The 20,792-nt window shown below is 36.2% G+C and overlaps 1 protein-coding gene across 1 annotated transcript in view; it reads left to right on the top strand.

The window, feature by feature from the left end:
- Positions 1–891: 891 nt before the first annotated feature.
- scn4aa (sodium channel, voltage-gated, type IV, alpha, a) overlaps positions 892–20,792 on the top strand; it is a 51,929-nt gene continuing 32,028 nt past the window's right edge. The window contains exons 1-4 of the mRNA XM_081392604.1: positions 892–1,015; positions 18,460–18,763; positions 20,132–20,254; positions 20,361–20,446. Of these exons, the coding sequence (XP_081248730.1) occupies positions 18,512–18,763; positions 20,132–20,254; positions 20,361–20,446 (461 nt within the window). The 5' untranslated portion in view covers positions 892–1,015; positions 18,460–18,511. The remainder of the gene's footprint in view (positions 1,016–18,459; positions 18,764–20,131; positions 20,255–20,360; positions 20,447–20,792) is intronic.

Here is a 20,792-nt window from a genome sequence, read left to right as displayed (position 1 = left end):
AAACGGTGAGCAAATAGTGATGTGAATAGGTTCAGAGGTTTTCAGAAAAAAGTTGTTATTAGCATTTAGCCTACAGTTCTTCATTCATCCCTTCCAAGAAGCATCTGCAACATTATCAGTAGGAGCGATCAACTATATTAAATTTCTGTTCAGCTGCATGATCTACTTTAAACAGTCGGTGTGTGCGTGAGAGAAAGTGTGAGTGTGTGTGTGTTTTAGCCTATATCTGTTTCACACACACACACACACACACACACACACACACACACACACACACACACACACACATATATATATATATATATATATATATATATATATATATATATATATATACATTTATTAGGCTACTCATGACAAATTTAGCATTTAAAACATAAAAATAACAATGGGCTAACAATGCACTAATTCAACTGATTTAATTTGAATGAAATTTAGTTATTTAGTAATCGATTACTCTTGGTATGATTTAACTTTTTCTTCGCGCCTTTTTGATCACAATACTCGTGTGTGAACTTTCGCATTCGATTATCTGACTATTTGTGCGATACTGATGAATGTGCACTTCTTGTAAGCTTTGTTATAATTTTCCTTAACGGTGTAGGTTCTTTTCGTTAGATTCATTTTACAAAGAAGCTAAACAAGCGGTTTAAATAGGCCTATTCCTTTATAATACAACCAAAACCTTTAAATACCCCCGTGGGGGAGGGCGAATCATTCTGTAGTCTAGACTATAGGCAATACATAAATTGTTTTACTGTAAAAACAACCCATTAAAGCATCTGCTCCAGGAAGGTAAAGTAGAAAGCGTATTTCAACACCCGCACATGTAAGAGTTTTCCAGTGATGATCCTCTATACCTGCGGCTCAATCTCAGGTTTCATTCAAGACGTTTATGTGTCAGCAACAGCTGTCCTGGAGCTCGCGCTGGCCTCGGGCAAGAGAGACAAGACTTCAGCTGGAAGGAAGACCAAAGACCGAAGGGTTTGTGGAAATATTTACCTCACTGTAAAAGGTAAAGCTGTGGTCAAGAGCGCACTGCATGATGCATAGGTCAGTCGAGTGAAGGCAATGCTGTGTCTCTATCTGGAAAGCTGCAGGATTCATTTTGGCCCCCAAATTTTTGGATTTCAGTGTTGTTTTAATATGCTGTTGACCTTGACTTGACAGAAGTGTCTAGCTTGATATGAACATGTGATAGAATATTGAGGGATTGGGATTTAAAACTGTGATGAATGTTAATTCGTCATGATTTAAGTTGAGCTACAGTAGGCTACACAGTATAGCTAGACATATACTTTAAATATGTCCAGTAGTTTAGTAGCTAGTAAATTAGATAAGTGGAATTTTAAATAATTCATATGGGAAGTTGGAAAAGGTTTTAAAATATTTCTCTCTGAAATACTTGATTTTGATTTGTCAATTGTGACATTCTGCTGGCAAATATTTTTGTACAATGACCACTAAATTTGAATTGAACATTGTCCCAGGCTAACTATTTCCTCCGTAGCTGTGCTGGTTTCATGTCTCGAAATAATGCTGTGGTCTTTCTTTTCAAACAATAAAATAATTCAAAAATAAATAATAAATGAATACTGAAACTCAATTAAAAATTCATGTCTATTTATTCATTTATTTATTTTGTAAGCGGGTGTGTAGTAAGCAGGATAATGTGTCAACCCTTTAGTTTAGGGTCCAACTCTCAGTATTAACTAGTTGCTTATTAGCATGTATATTACTAGAATATTGGCTGTTTATTAGTACTTATAAAGCACATATTATAAAGCACATATTACACGCCTTATTCTGCATGACCATATTCTACATCCCTAATCAAACCTAAACTTAACAACTACCCTATAACTATTAATAATAAGCAATAATTAGGAGTTTATTGAGGCAGAAGACATAGTTCATTGTTAGTTATTAGTGAGAATTGGACCCTAATCTAAACTGTGACCAGTTTGCATTATCCTTTACATATTCACAAAGTTTTTCAATGTTTATTTGCTCTCCACCATACTTCTATAAATGTAGGCTATATGTGAAGACTATACAAGTTTTCCCCTATGGCTAGGTTAATGTGTCAGGTCTATTGTTCCAGCAGATGCTGACTGTGCTGCCATACTCTTTTTCCCATCCAACAGAGTATGGAGTCAGAGTTAAATATAGCCTGGGTCTTCATTTCAGGGCTCGGCTGATGATGCTCGTAATACTCGGTTGTACCCCACCATTCCTCCAATGTTAATCCATGTTGCCTCGATCAGAGGTGTAGGATGTTGGAGACTCTTGGACTGTTGGTCCCGAGACGCTTGTCAGAAGCACTCAGATCGGATTTTACTTAAACCCCCTTCAGATTTATGCACTTGCCTTTCACAGAGGTACCTGTAAGAAGTTGTCTCATTTCACAGAGGTGCCACAGCTAACTAAAGGTTGTTTAAAACTGGATATTGCTTGTGATCGAAATAAAACAAGATGTTTGTTTTTAGTTTTATTGCTAAGGGCAAGATTGAAACCTGAGGTTGGAACTTGTGAGTTTAGCCCGGGGTGGACGGGTTGTGGTTACTTGGAGCTAAACGGTGACAACACCATGTATATGATACTGTCATGGATATATGGATGGAGCAACTGTTTATGTCATCATTCAGTGACATACTAATTATTTGGTGTAGATTCTGCTGAATTAGATTATGTAGAGAGTGTGTGTGTGTGTGTGTATGAGCGAGTGCTGGGCGTCACATGTTCTTGGACGCAAAAGGTGTTGGTTTTAGGTTTCTTTCACCGGTGAAACCATGTGATCTTCTGGCAATCCCCCTACCAGCACTCTGTGTTGAAAGTGCAAACATTAATTTGACCCGTTTCAGCCACCACACATTTTCGAGCATCCGCAGTTTGTAGTGCTGTGACTTTTAATATCTTTGAGATATTATATCATCACTATGAGATATGTGTCGATCAAGGGCGTTTTTAGCTTTTCATCAGTACTGAGGCACAGACCTCCATCAAAAAGTGTCCCAATATTTTTTTTTTCTCGGATACTGTTACAGATATATTTATATAAATTGGCTTTGCAGTACAGAGCCGAGCTGCTTCCTTGTACTCAAATGATAAGACATTTGCAGGTTTCATTTCCTACAATGAATAGTAGGTAAATGTCTCATGCAGTGCTCTCTTTGTTTTCTGTCTTATAAAGTATCTTGTTACTATTTTGGTGTGAAAAGATTTTAGTGTGTGAGTGAACTGTCCAAATTAATAAAAAAACAGTTTTGTCAGATTAGATCAAAAGAGTGATTTATTTCCAAATCTGGCATCATTAGTTCTAATTCTAAAAATACACAACATGATTGCTGAAATCTTATTAGGGAAAATGATTCTCAGGGGTGCGTTTCCCAAAGCCAGCTATGGTCGCAAGTTCCGTTAAATTGTGTTGTAAGACAATAGTTGGCTTTGACAAAACGCACCCCAGATGCTGTAATCTCCGTTGTCAGACAAGGACTTCCGACTTATCAGTAGTATTTTACAGTAAAAACAGTCTAACGACACCCTGGTCTTGATTAATTTTCATTTATTACTTTGAAACTGCACATATAAGGGGCTTTCGCACAGGAACATTTTCATAGTTCCTATAACTATTTGGTAGAGCTGCATGATTATGGATAAATAGAGAATCACAATATTTTGTAGTTGTTTCAAGTAGAAATCACAATTCTCCCACAGTTCTGAACAGACAACTAAATAAAATATTACTGTAAATTACTAGAGGATCTGACAAAATATTAATTGCTGCTGTCTATTTTTTTTAAATCGGTTGAATGAATGATTAAATGACTCACTTGTTTTATTACTGGATGAATCAGCGTTTTTGAACAAAACTCTTGAATGAAAATTCAACGACAAATACATTTTTTAACAGTCACTTGTCGCCACCTACTGGTGTAACGATCTATACAATCGTTATTTGAAACGCCATGTTACTTTCAAAAGGGGATTTGCTCTATTTTGATTGCATCAGTGTTTATATATGAAATGTGAACTTATTCAAGTACTTCTGTGATGATTTGAATTATTGCAAGACAGAAATATCAATACTGTGTGATTGAAAAGACTGTTTGTGAAGCTGTTTCATACCTATACACATGATAAATGCTTTTCTCTGGGTCTACAGCAGTGCAAACACAGATCAGAATGTTCCGGTGTGATTTTGTCAAAGGTTTAATAGACACAGGTGAATCGTTGTTATTACGGAATAAGATCGCACACGTGTTTGAATCAAGATCACAATTTTTTTTAAACAATTAATCTTGTAGCTCTAACTATTGGCAGAGATACCCATTTTTTGACACCACTGGAACTGGGAATGATTTTTGTTATAGGAACGCCTTTTGTGGGGACTAAATTAGGTCCTACTACAGTTCAGAGTAGGTCTAACCCAGCACAATAAAAACTACCTGTGACGTAAGTGTACGTTAATTGGCTGAACGCATGCCATACGAAACACACCATTTTTAAAAATCAATGTAAACACACAGTTTAAACTTACTCCACGAACATGGAAAACAGTCATAGGTAGCATTTACCTTTTGCCTTTGTCTGCGGCGCTTTGTTTTTTTCTCAGATGTAGAACTGCAAGTTGTCAGTAGATTTGATATCTTAGCCTTCCTATTTGCTCTTTCTATCACATAACTTGTACGTCTACGTTCCATTTCCTTTATCATGAAACCCATAACACACAATAAAAACACAGCTCTGATCATGGCGTCTTCCATCCTCTAGTTGTAGACGTTATTGAATGCCGCGTTTAAATGATGTTGCTGTTGACCGGCTTACCAGGAAAATGGCCTTAGGAGAAAATGTAGTTCTCGGGGGGACTGCCCTGGGGTGCGTTTCCCAAACAACGACGCAACTCGCTGCTTAAATACCACAGTAGCCTACGATGCATCATTGAAGAAATCAACTAGCTAGTCATGACTGTTTCCCGAAACTGTATTGTTGCAAAGTGGTCGTTTAACCACGTTGGTTTATGACGCCATGCACGTGGTTGAGTAATAACTACTTTTAATGCATCTGTTTGAGATCGAATTAACGCTAGATGTTTTGCCATAAATTACAGACATGACATCTGAGGACTATTTCTCATTTTTCTCAGTTATTTTGCTTTATTTCCAGATTCAATCATGGGCTCGTTCTTACATAGTAGAGCGCGTTCGCACATGCGCACTCTTCAAAAACGGTGCTTTAAATCTCTTGACAAACTAAAAGATGTAAATTACATTTGTATGTATTCTAAATAAAAGACACAGGTTGTACTGAATGTCAGCTTGCTTATTTTGCTCAAGATAAGGATTTATTAAGTCCACATGTCATGCAAACTAGAAACTCTGCTTCTAACCACAGGTCGAGAGCTGTCGTTCCAACTACACAACTTTGCGATGCTGTTTGCGAATGTTCGTCAGAACGATGGTTTCGGGAAACACTGACTCGTTGAACTATGCTGATAACGACGGAACTTGCGAACATAGTTGGCTAACAATGCTTTTGGGAAACGCACCCCTGGCTAGTTCCTCTGTTCCTGTAACCGAGTTCCTATAACTACCCAGTCGAAAGCCCCTATACTGTAGTGTACCATATTACAGTGTGCTAGTATTCCTCAGTTCAAGGAATATTTCACCCCAAAATAAAAATTCTGTCATTATTAACACCCCCATTGTTGGACTATAACTTTCTTGTAAAAGTTATAGTCCAACAATGTTATTTAAATTTAATGTCAATCAAAGAGTGACAAAAAGGACAAGAAAAGTAGTCCATACATCAAAGTAGGCAAACCTTGTTTTTTTGAAGCTCAAACTCTCCTCTGTATCATGTTGTTCAATATGTTCAAATTTAAACTCAAACTTGCTGTGTCTCGAATGTGTGCAGGTGTAAATGTGATTTGAGAGGTAAAGAGGAGGGAGGATTTTCAGCAATAACTTAAATGTCGGTCTGTTTCTCACAGAAAGATTTTCTGTTGCAGAATACTTCAAATATAGTTCATCATTATATGGTCTAGTTTATGCTTTTTTGTGTTGTTTGTTGTGGTCATTGTCCACTGTTGAGAAATGACAAGCTAAGACATTAGGCAACATATCTTCTTAATGTTACACTGTAGACAGAAAATTATAATGGTTTCAGATGGCATAAGGGGGAGTAAATGATTTCTGTTGTGTTAACATGCTCGTATGCTTGACCTGCTGTGGCTTTCTGCTACATGTAAACCCTTTACCATTTTCCTTAAAATGTGTATAGACATTTTTCACAGCTATTTTCATAAATATCCCATACAAGTCTACATCCAATGGTAATAATAATAATTTAACTTATATCTGGGTCTAGGTCTTTTTTTAGTAATCATTGTATTGAGTTCCACAATTAAGCAAATAGATACAGACCTTAGAAAATGAATAATCCTCATATTTGGAATGAAAGAAATTACCATGATTTACAAAGTGATTTCAGTTGATAGCAGTGGATTGGAGACATCTTTGTCAGTATGGCTCTAACATTCATTAGAGCTTTGTGTGAAGCCTTATAGAGACCAGAGAGCAAGGTTAAGAGGGCACGGCAGCGTTAAAGAAGACATAGGCCCAGAGCACGCCTCATGTCATCACGGTATGGTAATGAAATCTCTTGTTTTTACTGCTGATCTTTTTTTTTACAACTTACCACATCAGGCATAAGTGCAGGTGTCAGAGGTCACAAATGGATATAGTCAAGCTATTCCTGGTCTTATTTAAATGAAATGTAATAAATAAAATATATCAGTGGCGTCAGCATAGTTGTTTAGTTTTAATGCTATTTATGCTTTTCAGTAGATTTTTCCCCCTTTGGATGTCAGTCAGTGACACTGTTTTATGAGCAACATCGATCATGTGTTAAAACTCAAGCGCTTGCATGTGTCCAGTTACCCCGTGAGTTATTTGGACACTTAAGCTGCTCTAATTTTTTTAGCCATTTTTGCAGTTAAGCATTAGAATTGGTCTTCATGTGTTTACTTGCACCTGAAAACCCGTTGCAGGTACCTCGGACATGATATTAGTTGTCCGTAGCCTTGAGTAATTTTAAATAAATGTGGTTTTATACCAAATGGAGCCAAATGAATAATGCCAACTTTCTATAATTTTTTTTTTTGCCATTTAACAACATGACAACATTAACATACACCCTAAATCTACATCTAATCTATAAATTACAAACCCTCCTGGAGACTGACGCCACTTCCCTTTACATTGCGGTTCAGGCGGGTTCTAAAAAGTTGTCATTGAGTCGGACTCGGGTCTATCTAAGGTTGAGTTGTTGTTTTTTTATAATTTTTTTTTTGTAACAAAACTAATTTATGCATGTAAGGTTTGGGTAAGAAGTGATTCGGTGTCAATTTGGATCTGGTACAGATCTCTAGAGAGTTAACTCAGCTCAAGTTCTATGTTTTTTATCTTCATTTTGAACATATTGCTTTATAATTGACACCATAACACAATTATTTGATTTTGAATGTGTGTTTATGATACCTTTCTAAAAAACATACATGACAGATTTTTTCTAATCTATGCAATTATGTGTATGTATATTGGTGGACATTTCCTATATGGTGGTTCATTATTATCTTTTACATCTGTGTTCTGCTGCCAAATATTGAGCATCAGTCATCAGAAAAAGCTTGGATCACTCAAATGAAGAGAATCTTTCACTATATTTCTGAGTGCATAACAGTATGCAATCTCTATTTGCCTGTTGTTCTTGGGTGTAGGTACAGTAAGATGCAATACCAGCAACAAATATTAGCATGTCATTATAAACTTTTCTGTCCTATAATTGAGACTCCAGTCAGTGTCACTAATCTTGCCCTGTGTACTGGCTTTACAACAATCTCTGTTGACAGCTACTGTATATGAGCAAGTTGCCGGACTATTCAGAGGTGTAGTTATTACATGTTGAAGATCTGATCTGCTATAATGCAATCATGAAATGTCTTCAGTAAAGACTCTGCAAGAAGTATATTTTAAGGGGGTGGCGCTGTCTCATCCGGTAGTGAAATAAGACAGGAGTTCCAAACTTTTCCATTCCAGGACATTAGACAAGTATAATCTATCTCAAGACCCACCAAAATGTTTTAGATGGTTGTATCAAACATTTGATAGGACAGAAATTGAGTATTTAATAAAAAATATTTAATTATTATTAATTATTCAATAAAAAATATATAAAAAAATACTGTCAAATGTCCAACTGTAAACATTGTCACCTTTCAATTTCTCCATTTACAGACACTAAAGATTATGTAAAATATGTCCATAAAAACTTAAAACATGGAATGGATATGAACTGTAATCCGCGCTGCGATTGCTGTTAAACTCATTGTGGTGTTCAGCACAGAAAACGCCCTCATGCTCATGTGTGTGTGCATGTGAAATGCTTTTTAAAGATATATTTTCCCTTTGTGTTGGTAGGTAGTCAAATACATGCTTTTCATGACATTTGAATTCTCCGGTGTAATGCAGTCTCATGAGTGGCTCTGAGACCCTGAAAACACTATCATTACAAAGTTGCATGTGCACGTTTCACTTTGAAACATGCAGTGCATATATTGACATAATTAAATCACAGCCTTTGCGATTCGAACTAAACTACTTGTGTCTGTTTATGTGTGTGTCATTCACTGAAACGTAAATTTAGCTGCAGCCAAGTGACTTTGCGCGACCCACATTTTCCCTCTCTCACAGTTTGAAAACCCCTGATAGTATATCTTGATGGCGGCTTTATAGCCCCATCCAGGATGGCACAGTGAAGCTTAATATTGGTGGGAAAATGACATAGAACACCCTCCATTTTTTGGCAGGTGCTCTTTTGAAAAAGTTTGCTGGACAGTGTAAACAAACTGACAAATTGTTGGATGCAAACGGCAAAGAATGGGTCAGAAATGGTGACCTAGAAATGCTAATGATGCCACAACCAGTTTTGGGGGGAAACACATTAATGTGAGTTACGTAATCACTTTTTTTATTACTTTTTCATTGATTGACACTTCTCCTGTTCCCGTGTTGAGAGAAATCGTGAGTAAGTGCAGAGGCGTGTGAACATGATGGTTATTGTAATTCTAGACTTAAATTTTAAGGAGGCATTTACTCATTTCACTTCCACAAAAAAAATTCTGTATTCCTCAAAATGAATAAAAACAGGGAATTGCAAACTATTAAAGGGGTGGTTGATTATGATTTCACTTTTCTAACTTTATTTAGTGTGTAATGTTGCTGTTTGAGCATAAACAACATCTGCAAAGTTACAACGCTCAAAGTTCAAAGCAAAGGAAGATATTTGCTTTTAAAGAAATCGTTCTTTAAAGACTACAACAAACGGCTGGACTACACGACATTCCTCCCGGGTTAGTGACATCACCAACCCTAAAATTGACATAAACCCCGCCCCCGGGAACACGCAGTCCATGTTGAGAAGAGGAAGAGTTGTAGTAGAGTTGTTGTTTGTTTCAAAGCAGCTTTACAGAGATAAACGTATAATTTAAGGTAACAGAGATTGTTTTGGCTTTATAGCGGTTCTTTAATAAAGTTATTTTTCCAGCTAAAGTTAGTTTTGATTGATTCGCTTCGGTCGCAACGATCATTTGTTATTAAATTAGGGGCCAGCGGGCCGCTAAGACGACACCATTCTCTCTACACAGACTTTAAACGCGAACCTGTGATAAACGCTGATGGCGTTCACATGCGCATTAAGAATTGGTTCTATAGACCCTTTTACAGTTGGTAAACACGGTGACGTATTTGTGTGGGCGGAGCTTAGCTGGAGGCAGAAAGATCCCTCTGGCCGCTTCACTAACGTTAGTTTGCAAGTTTTGTTAGCTTGTTTTTTAACAATGACTGGAGAAAATCCGATTTTGTCTTAATGTGCAAGGTCACTCACTGTCCAGGATGCCGATTGTTATTTGCAAAAGTTAATTTTAACGGACGGAACCAGATGACCGTACACGCTCAGTCAATGGACCAACTGACAGGATTAATGTTAACGCTACCTCCGGTTGAGTGGCCTGACTTCTACACCTACCCGATAGAGAAACTGAGGGTAAAGAGAAACTGAGGACATATAAATATATTTAGATGCCTATAATAATATAACTATGTGCTGAATGGTCATGTAAAGACTTGTGTGGTTCAATCCGCAGTTCTGCCTAGCCAGCGCCAAGACGACAATGTAAAGAGTGACACTACGGTGCAATTTTAATGATATGAATATTTTCTAGAAATAAAAATTCCAGATACAGCATACTCATTTTTCATTGATTCTTGCACCCAAGAACACAACAAGATGACTTTTAATAATAAAAATAATAATTTAAGCTCCTTATTATGTAGCCGAATCTGTGCTGGTTTGTATTAACCGCCTCCAGTTTTCCGTTTGTTTTGCCTCCAGCTAGCGCCGTGACGTAGGCGCAAAAGGGGTCTATAGTTATGTGCGTTTCAATATATTTCTAATTCCCTACAAACCAAGCCTAAACAAACTACTGGTCTTTCCTTATAAATTTTGATACAGAATTTTATTTTATTTTATCACTTCGGGGTAGGTACACGAAACGACTTTTCCGGCAACGCTTTATCTGTAGAGTGGTAAAGGGATCCTCCATAGGGAGAGACTAGTTGGCACTTCAGCACTGCGTTGTCATCGGTCCAGGCGAAGGTCCTTCGTCAGATCTGGATACGGCCTGGATCCGGCAGGCTGCGGGAAAACCCTCGGGATAAACAAAGACACTAAAATTAGCGTAGATGCCATTCTTCTTATGATGTAACGAGTACATCAGGATTTATGGGAAGTGTTCCCGGTTCCGGCTGACCTAATCTATGCAGTCTAACATTGAATTATAGAAGTCTATAGTGTATTATGTGAATGCTAGGTCAGAGAGATGTGTCTTTAATCTAGCTTTGAACTGACAGAGTGTGTCTGCTTCCCGGACAATGTTAGGAAGACTGTTCCAAAGTTTTGGTGCTAAATAGGAAAAGGATCTACCGCCAGCAGTCGATTTTGATATTGTAGGTATTATCAACTGGCCGGAATTTTGAGATCGCAATAGACGTGACGGACTATAATGCGTTAAGAGCTCGCTCAAGTACTGCGGAGCTCCTCTCCTCTAGCTAACTTCCCTCTTCATGCTTCTCTCTCCTCCACCCCCCACCCCCCCCTTCATGTGCACACGCACTAACCCCCCAACCCCCAACCACAAATCATTATTGGCTGGAACAGTGTTTGTTATGTTTCGTGGTCCAGGCTGGGCCAGTTTGTTTTTGTTGCCGTTTGTGGAGCCTGGTCTGTCTACAGAGACTGTGTGTTCAGGGGACAGGCAGCTAGCGGATAGTGAGGAGATGTTTGCTGGATGTGACCAAAAATGTTTCGGCCTAAAAAAACGTGTGACATCGCATAGAGCACCTTTAACACTTTATTTCTCCCCAGTTTTGGAAATTTTATTTTTATTTATTTTAATAAATGCCTCTCAGAGGCTTGACACCACTCCCACTGTGTCTGTCATTTGCTCTTCCCACCACAGTCTGCTCAAGCTGTCGCATCCGTCTTTTCACATGCAATACAATACGTAATACAAATGCAATAGCATGTTACTCTGCAGGCATCTTACAACAGTTCCCACACAAGCGATTTTATAGAATATCATGACAGAATTTGCTAATCAAAGACTTGAAGATAGTTAACTCCACATCAGCAACATAAATCCATCAACTAACCATTCAGAAACGTCCTGTTGCATTCTACATGTTGTCACTTCTTCTTGAGTCTCTCCATCATTGTCCGACTCCAGTTTAAACATAAAAGGCAGAACAGTTTCTGACATTTTAGTGCTTGAGGTTTAGCTGCGTGAGGTAATCGGAACTGCTAACACACACAAGCTCTTGAAGCTCCGCCCTCTGTGCCGGGAGCAGCAGCTCATTTGCATTTAAAGGGACACACACGAAACAACATGTTTTTACTCAACCTCAAAAAGTGACAACTTTAACATGCTGTAAAAAATGATCTGTGGTGTATTTTGAGCTAAAACTTCACATACACACTCTGGGGACATCAGAGACTTATTTTACATATTGTAAAAAGGGGCATTATACCACCCCTTTAAGCAAACCTGCAATAATTAAAATGTTGAATAATACATAATTTATGTATTTAATCTCACTTTATTAACCAGTGTCTTTGCTATTGACCTTTGATGATCCAATTCATCTATACTAAGCAAAATGACTTTGTTTAAACATCACAGTGTTATACCTTTTGTTTTTCGTAAAGTGTTCATTTTTCTTCTCCTGAGTCATTTCACTTCCAGCATGGAAGGGCCTTCACATTTGCCAAAAACATAACTTTTTTTATGTTGTTATTAAAAAACAAGTAACAGGTGAGAAAATGTAACGCAATGCATTATTTTTCATGAAAAGCAACAAACTAACACAATTAGACTAGTTACTTTTTAGGGAGTAACGCAATATTGTAACGCATTACTTTTAAAAGCAACTTTAGAAAACGTAAGAAAAGAGACAGTTTAACTTCAATTACAGTGAATATGTAATGAAGTGACATTGACCTGCTGTGAAACTCAAGATGTTGTGCGCTGTAATGGGTGGAAGGATCAAAGTGAGGGACCATTTGTTTTTGATGGGTAAAGGAGTCTCATGCATAAGACTAGGTGTTGGGCGATGGGTCGGAGCTGAGTTGGCGTGTTAGCCTGTTTATTGGTGCGATGCGAGTGAGGCTGGAATGAGCAGAGTCATCTCGCTTCTGTAACTCGATGCTCAACCGTGATGGCCCACGGCAGCTGAGCAGCAACCATATCAGTGTTTGTGTGGTACGCATGTGTATTAGAGTGATACAGAGTGTAAGTCTCCCAGCCCCTGTTGCCCTGTATACTTGGTCCCCATAAAGAAACACTGAATCCTTTAAGTGTACGTATGTGTGTGTGTGCTTTCCAGTTGTGCCCATGTTGTGTATATGCTGCCCTGCAAAGGCAAACTTCATTTCCACTGAACTTAAAAAATGAATTATGATTCAATCAGAAATATGTAGTAAAATATGTGCATTACAGAATTAATAATCAAGGCTGTGTTTCGTTCTTTACCAATTTTGATAACACTTTACAATAAAGGTCAGATTAGTTAACATTAGTTATCGCATTAATTAAAACTATAACTAATTATTAACAAAACATTTAAGTATTTGTTAGTCTTTGTTAATTTCAACATTTACTACTTATTTATTAATTATTTACTAACATTTACTGTTAATGTTAATTGAGCTAACATGAATTAAGTATTGCTCATTTGTTAACACTTTATTTTACAGTGTCCTTGTTACTAACCCCTATTGTCCTAACCCTAAGTACATGTATAATTACACTGTAACAATGACACCTTAAAAATAGTGTAACCACTCATTGTTAATGTTAGTTAAAGTATTAACTAACATTAACTAGTGGGACCTTATTATAAAGCGTTATCTATTGTTCTTTATAGTTCTTTTGCAGTTTAATCTGTTTGAAATATTTGTTTACTTTATATTTTTTGTGACTTAATTCAATACAGTGATAAAAGCTTCGGGAATTATTGTGATATGAAACTTTTATACCGTCACATGCCTATTATACTGTAGTTCATGTCAGCTCAGGTCCATTAAAGGGATAGTTCACTTTGAAATAAAATTTTGGTATGTTTTAGCTTACCTCAAGGGCATCCAAGATGTAGGTGTCTTTTTTTCCGCAGTAGTTTCAATTTTGATATTTTTAGGTCAAACCGTTCTTGTCTTTCAGTCATATAATGCAGGTCTATGGTCACTGTCTCAAAGAGCATGCACAGAGTCCAAATTAAAACAATTCCCCATCGTCCAAATTAAACAATTCCCCATCGTAAGTACACATTGATGGCCTAAGACACGAAACCAGACTGGTGCATAGATATATATACACTAGATGATCTATGCACCAGTCTGCGCACACGTCACACAGCAGGATGCGCTCGCGCCCTCAGATCACTTGGACGTGGCTGTGTTACAAGAGGTATAAACAATATAAATACTGTTCGTTTTCTCACACAAACCGCTCGTTTCGTGTCTTAGGCCATCAATGTGTACTTACGATGGGGAATTGTTTAATTTGGACGATGGGGAATTGTTTTAATTTGGACTCTGTGCATGCTCTTTGAGACAGTGACCATAGACCTGCATGATATGACTGTCAGACAAGAACGGTTTGACCTAAAAATATCAAAATTGAAACTACTGCGGAAAAAAAGACACCTACATCTTGGATGCCCTTGAGGGAAGCTAAAACATACCCCGATTCGGTAACACTTTATAATAACGTTCAGTTGTAAGTCATTTATAAGTGATTAGTTAATGATGAACTAATCATTTACAAAACATTCATAAATAAGTAGCAAGTGACATACTAACATTTTATGTATGTTTTGTAAATTGTGTTACAAGTCATTTACAATTGATTAGTTAATGATTAACTAATCATTTAAAAACATGACTAATCATTCATAAATTATTAATTAGTGATATGTTCATTATATGTTTTGTAGATTCAGTTATATGTCATTTACAATAGATTAGTTAATGATTAACTAATCATTTACTAAACATGACTATGCATTTATTAATGTTTAATAAATGATGTTACATTTTTTTGCATGTTTTGCTCACATCAAGTGCACAGTGGTTAAAGACTCCATGCGTTTCAGAGAAGACAGCTGTCTATACCCTCACCAGTCAGCACTTACACTGCAGTACACACTACAGTGTTCAACACCTGTTATAGATGTGTAAACGCATGAATAAATCATTTACAAGTGATGAATAGTTTACACTTTAGATTAGGGGATGCAGAAAGTGTTGTAAATGATTTATAACTCTTTCTGCATCCCCTAATCTAAAGTGTAAACTATTCATCACTTGTAAATGTCTTACACTTCATTTGTAGATTACCACTTCAAGAATCAAAAAGGCATAAGGTCTGCAAATGTTATCTATGAATGTATATGTAACACATTTACAAGTGATGAATAGTTTACACTTTAGATTAGGGGATGCAGAAAGTGTTGTAAATCATTTACAACACTTTCTGCATCCCCTAATCTAAAGTGTAAACTATTCATCACTTGTAAATGTGTTACATATACCTACAAATGATCTGTATGTGTATTCAAGGCATTTACAACACTTTTTGCACCCTCTAATTGCTACATATATACAAAAAAACAAACATTTATTAAACATTTATGAAATGCATATTCATGTTTTGTATATGACTATTTAATCATTAACTAATCAATTGTAAATTACTTATAACTGAATCTACAAAACAAACATCCAATAATGAACATATCACTTATTAATCATTTATGAACGCATAGTCATGTTTCGTAAATATTAGTTAATCATTAACTAATCACATGTAAATGACTTGTAATGGAATTTACAAAACATGCATAAAATGTTAGTATATCACTTGCTATTCATTTATGAATGTTCTGTAAATGACTAGTTCATCATTAACTAACCAATTATAAATGACTTACAACTGAACGTTATTATAAAGTGTTACCCAAAAGGTTATTTCAAAGTGAACTATCCCTTTAAATAATGTTGACAGATGCAACTTACATATAAATAATTAACATAAGTACTGCTTTAGAATTATTTTTCATTGTTAGTTCATGTGACCTAATGTAATTAACTATTGTTAACAGATGGTACCTTATTGTAATGTGCTACCCTTATAGTGTTTGATTTCACATTCAAGAGAAAAATACAAAATGGCGGTCTGACACACTTAACCACCTCCTCTGTAGTAGTGGGCAGCCATCAATTGACTGTGTCTCTGTGAACTCATCATGATTTATGTGAGTTGGCGGGGGTGACTGTGTCTGCTAAATTAATAAGTAATATGATGTTCTATCTAGAGTAATATTTGGTTATCTTTGGTACTGTGGGAAAGTGTCTTGCTGTCGCTCCCAAGCACACTTTGTCATTGCTTTGGCACATTTATTTGGGTTGCCTCATGCTTCAGTCTCAAGGGTGGGATCTCACAGGTGGAGTGTGGCAGACTGGAGGTTCGACTGGTCGTGGCTCATGTCTTAGAGGGAGTGTTAGTCTGCCAAGCGTACATCTTCAAGGTCAGCTTGTAATGTGGCCTTTCCTTGGCAGTCCACAGTCATCTTAACTGACATTTCAAACCTCAGTGGTGTACACTTATTGTTCTGAGATACTTTATAAATCATTAAATTATGTGACCTGAAGTGACTCTCAGCACAGCACATTAATATCAGAACTCTCTACCATTGGTTAAAGGGGTGGTTAATACTTTTTTAAACTTCAGTTAGTGTGTAATGTTCCTGTTAACATTACACACTTATAGAACATTACATTCCTGTAAACATAAACAGCATCTGCAAAGTTACGATGCTCAAAGTACAAAGCAAAGGGAGATATTTTATTTGAAAGAAATTGCTTTTTAAAGACTACAAACAAATGGCTAGTAGGGACTACAATTCCTCCCGGGTTACTGACATCACCAACCCTAAAATTTACATAAACCCGGAGCGCGATTTATAGATTATTATGACAGAATATGCTAATCAATGACTAGGAGATAACTACACATAATCTGCATAAATTCATCAACTAACCATTCAGAAATGTTGTCTACATGTTGCCACTTCTTCTTGAGTCACTCCATCTTTTTCTGACTCCGGTTTGAACATAAAAGGCTATAATTTTTTTACATTTTCAGGACACAAGCTGTTGAAGCTCTGTGCGGGAGCAGCAGCTCATTTGCATTTAAAGGGACAGACACAAAAATGGTGCGTTTTTGCTCACCTTCAAAAAGTGACAATTTTAACATGCTATATAAAAATATTTGTGGGGTATTTTGAGCTAAAACTTCACATACACACACTGGGGACATCAGAGTTTTATTTTACATCTTGTGAAAAGGGCATTATATCACCCCTTTAAATGAGCAACTATTCTGATATCAATGCAGGGTCTTAATCTTGTTATAAAGCCTACTGTATCATATTTGATACGCAGATTTCTAAGGCCTCTAAATTATCAGCTTTGCTGAAAAACCTGTTGTACATCTATTACTGCCTTCTTTTGTCTGATTTATAGTTTATCGTTTTTTACTAAGTAACAATTATTCACTATTATTATTCACTGAAAAATTCAGGTACTCATGCTTTTTTTTTCACTGTAAAATCTTATTTATAAAGTAAACGTGAGAATAACTTCTATATTGTTTGTAATATTTCAAGATGAACATTTACTGGACTGAAGCAACTTTTTGAAGTTTTTGAAAGTTTACTTGATTATCCATTAATCTTTTTTTTTTTTTTTTGGAAATTCATGTTAAAATGTAAGTATCCAATTCATCAGGCTTTTGAGTAACGTTTATTTGTTCATCTCTCAATCATTATTGTATTGTATTGCATTATGCCCCCCCCCCCCCCCCCCAATTAAAACTACAGAACTTTGATCATAAAATTGTTTTTACATTTGCTCAGTTTGGGCTTCTGAATAAAACGTGTAAGAGGTGTTTTTACCCCCGAGTGTGAGCTCAATATTCTCACTATATCATAATTTCCATTCGGTCTTTCTGTCTTTTCCATTCTGTGTAACCAGTGGCACAGATTTTTTTTTTTTTTTTTTTTGCCATTTACTGCTACAATAATGCACATCTTATATAATCTGTGTTGGCTTATGATGTTTTGATATCATGCATGTATAACAGCCATGACTGAGTGTTTTTGCAGTTGTATTAATGACCACAAGGAGATGTTATTAAACAAGGATGTCAGTGAGAGGAAACGCTGTCTCATACAAGAGAATGCACACCCAAAAAGTTTTCTTTATTTCAAAAGTCATGAACGGCCTCCAAAAACTCATGTTTTGGGGAATGTGTAAATTTTGTTAAAAAAAATGATTTAGTGCATGTACTTCACTTATTTGTAAATTTATGGTACTTACACACCACAGCTTTTGGTTCACACCCAAGACTGTTTGTCGTCAGATTTTAGAGCTGCTTTACAGCTTAAATTTGTTTCATAAATGATCGATTTTATAACAACACTGTTATTTTCTTGTTTTAATAATGTGAAGGTGCTTTGAAACAATTATCCGTATTGTATAAAGTGCCATATAGGCTAAATAAATGTGACTTGACTGCACTTCTTATAGATATTTAACTCTGAATTAATTGCTTTTGCATTTTTTGAATCTCTTGCTATACATCCGCAGCAGACAAATGCAAGCCAGTTTTGAAATGGAACCAGTTATTTATTTTAATTTTCCTCAAAATGTAACTGTCCAAAACGTAAAGTCCATGGTAACATTCATCATAATTAAAATGTATTTTTCCTCTCTCTCTTTCAGGAGCTTGGTGTAGAGATTCCCCATTGAGGTGGTATCTCTTCGCGATGCCAAGATGGCAAGCCTGGTCCCTCGCACAGGCTCATACACCTTACGCAAATTCACCCCAGAGTCGCTGGCGGAGATCGAAAGGCTCATCCAGGAGAGGAGCACCAGGGAGGAAGGAGAAGGGGTTGAGGAGGAACCACTGGCACCGAGCAATGATCTGGAGGCAGGAAAGTGTCTGCCCATGATCTATGGTGAACCACCAAAGGATCTCCTCAATACGCCTCTGGAGGATCTAGACCCCTTCTATAAAGCACAGAAAGTCAGTCTCACACCCATAAATGTTAAATAGATTGTCCTTTTTTTAAATCTAAACCTGTGTTCATCTGGGGTGGGCGATATGACCAAAATCTTATATTACGGTATGATTATAACGATATATATCACAATATAGTTCTTTTTGCTTTAAATAAGGTTTTTATGATATAAAAATGTTTTATACCATTGAAATTTCATGATTCTTGTCACCATTTTCAATATCACAAAAAACTAATACTACCCTAAGTAATAACAAAAAAACCTCTCTTGGTCACGCTCTGCCTAGTGGTGTGTGAAAGAGCACGATGAAGACGATTAATGCTGAAAAGGCTTTAATAACGGAAAACTCACAAAACCAAACTCGGCGATAGCATAAACGAGAACCAACAAGACTGAAACACATGTATACTGTTAGAAAAGAAAAGAGAACAAATTAGGCAACAGCTGAAAACAATCACTAATCAAATTAAAAACCATGGTGACAAATTAACAAAATAACCCAGGTTGGGCGAGGGCGACGGTGGAAACAGAAAACAAAATTCAAACACAATGAACTGTTACATAAACAGTGATAAAGAAAGAACAAAGAAACTAATTACTGGAAAACAAACTACAATAGAACAAAGACAAGTGAAATAGACCTACCTGGAAAATTTGAAGCACTAGAAATATGAAATACTACATAAATTGTATAAATTAATCATATGTATAAAAAACACAATTTACTGTGTAAATTAAATATACATTTATTCTTATTAAAGTTACAAAAGTGATTCTTTGAAGAGCAGAGATTTTCTCTTTTTTGTTGTTTGATTAACATTAATAACGACAGCAGAAACATTTGGATGCTGTCACTTTAAGACCAACCGCACAGATCCATTATACTCATGCGTTTTCTTTCTCAACTGTTTATGTTCACTTAAGACATAAATGACTGTGTTTACCTGCAAAGACATGGTCACGTTGACACATAAGTATGTGTATTTACCAGTTCAAGCCCAATTAGTCTGCAAAAAGCACTCAGTGTTTTTTTAATGCATTATTTAGCATCACAACTCACGTAATATAGAATACTGAGTGTAATATGCTTACATTTTGAAGTCACCATCTGGGAAGTTTTTTATTACAGTCTTGTAAACGCGGTGTACTTGCATTGCCAGGTTATTGATTTGCATGTAAACTGGTAAATAGGGTTATTTCAATAAACACATTTTTGGTAATTAGTGTAAATGTGCTCAGATATAATAGACCAAAATTTCTACTGGTTGACAAATTCCTACCGGTTAATCATGTCTCCCGGTATATCGCCCAGCCCTAGTGTCTATAAATGTTTTTCAACTTGCCTTTGTGTTAACCTCTTTCTCATTTGCAGACGTTTATTGTCATAAGCAAGGGAAACACAATCTACAGGTTTGCAGCTGAACCAGCATTGTTTTGTATCAGTCCTTTTAGTCCTGTCAGAAGAGGAGCCATCAAAATTCTTATACATTCATATCCTTCTCAAGGCATCATTTTGATAACAATCACATTTTTTTGCAATGGTTATCATGATTGATACAGTAATTAGTTTGTCATATTTACCTTGACTGTGCTTCAAATATTTTAGTTTGTTCATCATGATCACCATCCTGTCCAACTGCGTGTTCATGACAATGAGTAACCCTCCAGCCTGGAGTAAAACTGTCGAGTAAGAGTTGCCTTGTGTGAACACACACATTTTTAGTGGCAATGACTTTGTTGAATCTCTTGAGTACTTGCAGAATCCTCAAATAATTTTGAAAGATGAAAAGATTAGACAGTAAATAAAACAACTTTAAAATATCTATATGAATTAACAACACATTTCTTGCTGGTTTTATTTATATAAATTTTTTTAATATTTGTATCCCAAAAATGTTGTATACTTGTGTACAAAATGTTGATTTAATTCAGTATTAATACTAGTACTATGTAATTGTGACTCTGAAGCACCTTCTAATAATAATTAATTCATTCACAAGAAACATATTTATTTCTGTTTATTTATTTGTTAT

The sequence above is a fragment of the Scardinius erythrophthalmus genome, assembly GCF_964197995.2.
Source record: "Scardinius erythrophthalmus genome assembly, chromosome: 18".
In the NCBI taxonomy this organism is placed as follows: domain Eukaryota; kingdom Metazoa; phylum Chordata; class Actinopteri; order Cypriniformes; family Leuciscidae; genus Scardinius; species Scardinius erythrophthalmus.
The sequence above is the reverse complement of the archived record's forward strand: the minus strand, read 5'-3'. Positions and strand labels throughout refer to the sequence as shown.